This window comes from Scylla paramamosain, chromosome 39, assembly GCF_035594125.1.
Source record: "Scylla paramamosain isolate STU-SP2022 chromosome 39, ASM3559412v1, whole genome shotgun sequence".
Classification (NCBI taxonomy): domain Eukaryota; kingdom Metazoa; phylum Arthropoda; class Malacostraca; order Decapoda; family Portunidae; genus Scylla; species Scylla paramamosain.
The window spans coordinates 14,932,382-14,939,881 of NC_087189.1; the positions used below are offsets into that span (position 1 = coordinate 14,932,382).

The 7,500-nt window shown below is 47.8% G+C and overlaps 1 protein-coding gene across 5 annotated transcripts in view; it reads left to right on the forward strand.

Moving 5' to 3' along the window:
- Positions 1 to 6,007, forward strand: part of LOC135092280 (hemicentin-2-like) — a 261,861-nt gene extending 255,854 nt beyond the window's left edge. For 4 of the 5 annotated variants that reach the window (XM_063990731.1, XM_063990732.1, XM_063990733.1 and 1 more), the window contains 2 exons: positions 2,344 to 2,541; positions 4,473 to 6,007. In XM_063990731.1, coding sequence (XP_063846801.1) covers positions 2,344 to 2,486 — 143 coding nt within the window. In that variant the 3' untranslated portion in view covers positions 2,487 to 2,541; positions 4,473 to 6,007. The remainder of the gene's footprint in view (positions 1 to 2,343; positions 2,542 to 4,472) is intronic. The other variant, XM_063990736.1, reaches the window with a different exon arrangement.
- Positions 6,008 to 7,500: the final 1,493 nt, after the last annotated feature.

A 7,500-nucleotide genomic window follows, 5' to 3' on the forward strand; every position in this document is an offset into this window, starting at 1 on the left:
GAAGGATGATTGGTGGAAGGTGAAACGGAGATGGGGTGTCTGTCGTGTGATGGAGGGTAATTCTCCTTTCCTCCTCCTCCTCCTCCTCCTCCTCCTCCTCCTCCTCCTCCTCCTCCTCCTCCTCCTCCTCCTCCTCCTCCTCCTCCTCCTCCTCCTCCTCCTCCTTCTCTTCCTCCTCCTCCTTTCACCTTTGCTTCCAATTCCCTTTTTTCCATTTCTTCTGATCTACTTTTTTTACCTATTTCTACATTCTCTCTCTCTCTCTCTCTCTCTCTCTCTCTCTCTCTCTCTCTCTCTCTCTCTCTCTCTCTCTCTCTCTCTCTCTCTCTCTCTCTCTCTCTCTCTCTCTCTCTCTCTCTCAATCAGTCAAAATTACTGTGCAAAAATTTCATATTACGAAACTTTTTTTTTTTTTTTGCGTGTTTCATTTTTATATGAGTGTCTATTTTGAGCTCGCTTTATTTTCACAAATCTCTCTCTCTCTCTCTCTCTCTCTCTCTCTCTCTCTCTCTCTCTCTCTCTCTCTCTCTCTCTCTCTCTCTCTCTCTCTCTCTCTCTCTCTCTCTCTCTCTCTCTCTCTCTCTCTCTCTCTCTCTCTTTTTTATGTCAGAGTGGAATGTTTTTCTTGGACGACGTGAAAAATGTTATGTATAGAAGTCATTTTGTGTGTACTCTCTCTCTCTCTCTCTCTCTCTCTCTCTCTCTCTCTCTCTCTCTCTCTCTCTCTCTCTCTCTCTCTCTCTCTCTCTCTCTCTCTCTCTCTCTCGTGGGTAGAGTCAGGTTGCGTTTGTGTATCTTTGTCTTTATTATTCACGCAAAAATATACAGTGACTATTATTATTATTATTATTATTATTATTATTATTATTATTATTATTATTATTATTATTATTATTATTATTATTAAAGAAAGTATTTATTTACCTGTGGAATTTTCAAGGTGTTTTTCTTCTTCCTTACCTTTATGAATACTAATTAGATACCCCTACGTGTGTGTGTGTGTGTGTGTGTGTGTGTGTGTGTGTGTGCAATTCATCACTTTCACCTCATACTTCTACCGTCGTGTCATTTTCCCTCACACTTCGTCACATTTTGTCATGTTCTGTGTGTATTTCCCCTTTATCATATTCCCCTGTCATGTATTTCCTGTGTAGTTTCCCCTCACTTGTGTAGCATGTAGCTCTTTCCCCTCTCACAACACTCTATCACCCTCTCTCTCTCTCTCTCTCTCTCTCTCTCTCTCTCTCTCTCTCTCTCTCTCTCTCTCTCTCTCTCTCTCTCTCTCTCTCTCTCTCTCTCTCTGTGTGTGTGTGTGTGTGTGTGTGTGTGTGTGTGTGTGTGTGTGTGTGTGTGTGTGTGTGTGTGTGTGTATGTCTGTCTCGCATCCCCTCAGCATCTCTCCCTAACCCCACCCCCCTCCTCTTCACAGAAAGACCGGTATTCTGAAACACTTTGCTTTCCCACCACGAGTATTTTCCAAGGCCACATAAATGATTAGCTGGGTTGTCAAGAGTGTTTCTCCTGATAGTAACATAGAAATATTGTTAATCTCTCACTAGAACCATAAAAAAAACTCACCACTTTATCACTTCTTTTAAAAGACTTTTTCTCCTGTTAATAATGCAGAAATCATGTCAACCTATCTCTACAACAGTAAAAAATACCTTCAAGAACTCGTGTCACTTCAGCTAGAGCCATTTAAAAGACTGTTTCTCCTGTTAATAATCCAGATATCATGTTAGTCTGTTACTGGAACCATAAAAAACACTCATTACTCGTGTCACTTCAGCTAGAGCCATTTAAAAGACTGTTTCTGCTGTTAATAATCCAAATATCATGTTAGTCTGTCACTGGAACCATAAAAAACACTCATTACTCGTGTCACTTCAGCTAGAGCCATTTAAAAGACTGTTTCTCCTGTTAATAATCCAGATATCATGTTAGTCTGTTACTGGAACCATAAAAAACACTCATTACTCGTGTCACTTCAGCTAGAGCCATTTAAAAGACTGTTTCTGCTGTTAATAATCCAGATATCATGTCAGTCTGTCACTAGAACCATAAGAAATACTCAATACTTGTGTTATTTCAAGTAGAGCCTTTTAAAAATACTGTTTCTCCTGTTAATAATCCAGAAATCATGTCAATCTTTCACTAGAACCGTAAAAAAAAATATAAAAAAACACCCTTGAAGACCCGTAGCACTTAACTAACAGAGCCTTTTGAAAATAGATGACAGTACAGCTCTCATATGCTATCATACTGTACTGCTCCGAGGCCTCACCACATCGCTACTACAAATGGACTCTCCCCCTTCTTCTTCCCCTTGTTTTCCCTCTCAAGCAGGCAGCGAGACGTCCCCGCCCTCCCTCTACACCATTATTATGTTCGTCGGGGGCGTGGGTGCCATCATCGTCCTTGTCATCATCGTCATTGCGTTGATTCGCCTGAGGATTGCGCAGGTCGAGCCACAAATGTACGCGTAGATCCTTCGCTTCCACCACCTCTGAAATTCTGGAGAAGGATGTGTCGTCAGATAAGGTTAGGAGGAGGAGGAGGAGGAGGAGGAGGAGGAGGAGGAGGGGGGGAAGAGAGGTAGTAATAGTGACAGACTTGTATTAATAGTAGTGGCAAGTAGTAGGAGGAGGAGAAGGAGTATTGGTAGATTTGTAGTGTAAGAAGGAGGAGATGGAGGAAATGGTGTTAGTTGTACCCAGTAGTAGTAGTAGTAGTAGTAGTAGTTGTGTTGTTGTTGTAGTAGCAATAGTAATAGTAATAGTATTGGAAGTGTCTCCTATACCAGATAACAGGAAGAGAAACAGGAAGAGGAGGAGTGGTGGTGTTGGTAACAATAGTACTAATAGTAGTAGTAGTAGTAGTAGTAGTAGTAGTAGTAGTAGTAGTATCATACCAGAGAAATATAATTGGAAGAGTTGTTTTAAACAAGGGAAGTAGGAGAAGGGAGGAAGAGGATGTGTGTGGTGGTGGTGGTGGTGGTGGTGTTAGGAAGAAATAAAAAATAAGGAAAGAAAATGTAAATAGAATATGGAGGAGAGAGAGAGAGAAGAGAGAGAGAGAGAGAGAGAGAGAGAGAGAGAGAGAGAGAGAGAGAGAGAGAGAGAGAGAGAGAGAGAGAGAGAATGTAGCGACAGGACGGGGAAGACAGAGACAAGAGTTAAAGAAAAAAAGAGAGAGAGGGAAACAGGGAAACAAGCAATAAAAGGAGGAAGGTGAAGTATGTCGAGAGAGAGAGAGAGAGAGAGAGAGAGAGAGAGAGAGAGAGAGAGAGAGAGAGAGACGAGAGAGAGAGAGAGAGAGGATGGTTATAAAAGTGAATTGGTGAAGGAGGAGATAAGAAGAAGAGGAATGGACGGAAATAAGGAAGGGGAGATAGGAAAGGAAAACAGCTTCGCCCTTTCCTCCAAGAGTGAGATACTGGAGGAAACTTGTATTCTCTTCCTCATTTCTCCCTCTCTCATCCTCCATTTTTTTTCCCTCTCCCTCATACACTTCGATACAAGATAATTCCGTATAAATTAAGCCTTATCCTTAGACTCGATAAGGTTTATTTTCAAGTCTTAGTTTATTCTGAGTCACCCTTTCAATGTATCAGGGAGGGCGGGTCCGTTTTTCTTTGTTTATTGGCCGTTTTCTTTTTTTATTATTTATTTTATTTTTTTTATGGCGTGGAGTACATCGGTTGTGAATAATGTGTGTGTGTGTGTGTGTGTGTGTGTGTGTGTGTGTGTGTGTTGATTTGTTTCCCTTTTTTATGGTGGTGTAGGAAGGTGTGGATGAATAGTGGTGGTGGTAGTGGTGATGGTAGTGGTGGTAGTTTTTATTCATTATTTATTTACCTGTTTCTTTTTATCTCACTCGGTCCATTTTTTCATAATCTTTCGCGGGCTGACTGTGGATTTATGTGACGTGAAAGGATACCATAAGTGTCCCTTTGTTATAGTGTAGGGTCCCTTTGTTATAGTGTAGTAGTTAGTAGTAGTAGTAGTAGTAGAAGTAGTAGTAGTAGTGAGTAGTAGTAGTAGTGTGTGGAGTGAATAGCCGTGGAGGTGTAGGTGTCGCCAGGGGTCATGGAGGGCCAGGGTGGAGGCAGCGGGGGTGGGTCGGGTGGGGGCTTCTGGGGGTTGACAGCGTGGTTGGGCATTTATAGGCGCCATTAATCAATTTGATGATCTCTTATCTCTACCTCCATCTCCCTCCTGTCATGTTTATTACTCGTTTTTGTGTTGCCGCCACTCCTTGTCCCGCATCCCCCCTCACCCCCACCACCACCACCACCACCACTACCACCACCGGTACCGCCAACACCAACGCTCATCTCCCCTTCCTTCCGGGCCACCCTTCTCTCTCTCTCTCTCTCCTCTCCTCTCTCTCTTCTCTCTCTCTCTCTCTCTCTCTCTCTCCTCTCCTCTCTCTCTCTCTCTCTCTCTCTCTCTCTCTCTCTCTCCCCGCAGCGTCCCTCAGAGAGCAATGGGGACTCGGCGTCATCCAGCGACAACCACGTCAAATCGGGCGCGGGTGACGGTGAAGGCGGTGGGGGGGCGCGACACAGTGTCGGGGCGCGTGGGGGGACGCGAGGCGGTGCCGCTGCAACCCATCATCCGCCAGCCGTCGCGCCCCCATCATCAAGGAGAACAGCCGTTCCTCAGACAATGGCAAGGCGTCGCAGGGGGCGCACGGTGCTGTTCGTGGAGCCGCCTAAGCCCGCGGCGGGCATCCTGGTCAACAAGAACGAGGTGCCGCGCACCCAGCCACGAGACGCTCTACCCCTCGCGCCGCAGCCTCAAGGGACCCAACGGCGACGTGGGGCCGCACGGCTACGGCTCCCGCGGCTCCTACCCCGAGACGCTACACACCTTGCACGTCTCCAGCCGCGGCTTTGACGCTTACGGCGACCGCGACCGGGACCCGCACCTGTACCGGGACCGCGAGGTGCCTCTGGGCCGTTACCGCAAGCGTGTCCGACGACCGCGGCCACGTTTGGAGACCTACTGGCGCCGCAGTACCTCTCCACCTCCTCCACCTCACTAGGGCGCGAGGGCCCCTACGGCTCCCCGCGGGGCCTGTTCCGCATGCCCGGCACCCTCGCCGCCCTACTGCTCCAGGGACTTGGGCCGCGACCTGCCCAGGGACAGAGACCGAGACCGCGACCCGCGGGACCACCCCAGGGACCGCGACCTGCACCGCGAACTCTCCCGCGACCTGCCCCGGGAGCGTGACCTGCCGCGGGACTTGGCCCGGGAGCGTGATCTGGGCAGGGAGCGTGACCTGCCCCCCAAGCGAGACCTGCCGCCCCGGGACAGGGACCACCCCCGGGACAGGGACCTCGTGAGAGAGCGTGACCTGCCCCCCGCGGGAAACGAGACCTTCCCCCGCGGGAGCGAGACCTTCCCCGGGAGCGTGACCTGCCCCGAGACATTCCCCGGGACCTTCCTCGCGAGCGGGACCACCTGCGGGACCACCCGAGGGAGCGAGGACCTGGGGCGTGACCACCCCCCGCGCGCGGGACCGCGAGCACGGCCCCTTCGCGACGCGTAGCCTGAGCCACGAGTACGACCCGCTGCTGCCGCGCTCAGCCGCCCTCCGCCTGCATGAAGAAGTCCCCCAGCGTGAGCGCCTCCGTGGGCCGCCACTACGAGCCGCCTCCGCGCCGACAGGGACGGCACTGTGTTATCGCTCACTGCCGCGACCCCGGCAAGATCCGGGACGCAGAGGACGACGCGCTGCTCAAGTACCGCTCGCTGGACCGCCGCTTCGACCTGCCCTTCAGCGGCTTCCCTGCAGCGCGTGGAGCCCGAGGAGGTGGACGAGGGGGGAGCGACACCCCCCGCGCCGCTACAGCGCCTCCTCCAGGATGCGGTTCGGGGACGAGAAGCACTTCCACGTGTACCACGAGAAGGAGAAGGGCAAGCCGCAGGAAGGCCTGGAGGGACATGGACGAGAGTTTTTGTATGATAAATGTTTTATGAAATATATGTTTTTATTGGTGTATCCCGTGCCTTTTGTCCCGCCCTGCACACACACACACACACACACACACACACACACAGTCAAGGTGTTTTCCTAAGGGTACCAACACATCAACTTAACAAAAGCGGCAACACAACATCACATTAATTAAGACGGAGAAGCAGCGGGTGAGAAATGAGGAAGCGGACACACACACACACACACACACACACACACACACAGGGTGAAGGCGAAGTATTTGCCTGCAACTTTCTCACAACTTAGCGCTAATAAACTTCCCGGCACGGACCCGAGACGAACCCGCTCCGCGTCGCTCCGAACAGTTACTTGAATCCTGCAGTATGAGACGAAATACTGAACCCTTCATCCCATCTCAGGTGGAGGGAAAACTCCCTTAATATTACTTAACTTAACTTGTTTCTATTGTTAATTTCATCCGTAAAAATTTAGGCCTACTTAAGCAGCATGAGGCAAAATACTGAACCTTTTATCCCAACTCAACTGAAGGGGAAAAACTCCTTTAGTATTACTTAATTTTAACTTTTTTGTACCCTTGATCTCATCCCTCAAAATAAGCGTACTGTACTCGTATATATACATCAGTAATGTGAATCGAAATACTAAACTTTTCATCTGAGCCTAGATAAAGGAAAAAAACTGCTTTAATATTGCCTGAATTTAACTTCTTTCTACCCGTGAACCCATCACTCAAAATAAATATACATAAGCAATAATACAAAAGCATCATTATCGAGTATAAATCAGCTTATTTTGAATTAAAGGGGATTAAAACTCATTTATTATGATTTAAATTTATATTTTATGTACCCTGCTCTCTTAATAATACGCCAGAATCCTTCAAAATATAATATACACATAAAGACACACGCACACACAAACAAAAGCATCATAATAAAGTTACCAGCGTTGAATATATCCCATTTTTAATCGTATTAACAGAGAAAACGGCTTAGGGTAATGGCTCAAAAGATACTATTATTTCTGGGCTGGAGGGGAAAGAGAGAGGGAGAGGCGGGAGCGAAATCCGTCCCGTCCTAATCCGCATGAATCCGGATGGACGACGAACGTAAACATTGAGCCGAACGGGAGTGGAGTGTTGACAGAGACTTAGCACCTTTATCACCTGTTCCCAGCACTGCACCGAGTCACGCAGGTAAGTCCGTGACACCTGATCCTTCTTTCATCACCAGAGAACACGTGACGGGAGGAAGAGAGGGAAATATGGGAGGAAATGGGAAAAATGTGGCGTGTAAGAGGGATGAAACGGAAACAAACTCGTAAACATGGTGTCTTCGTGGGCATACTCTTGTTGTTGGTGTTGTAGTGTGTTTACATTGGTGGAAGAAGGAATTGTAGAGTGAAAGTAGATAGACAGGTAGTGTAGTATAATGATAGTAGTAATAGCAGTAGTAGTAGTAGTAGTAGTAGTAGTAGTAGTAATCTTGCTATTGTTGTGTTGTTTAGATTGATAGAAGCAAGGATTGTATAGTG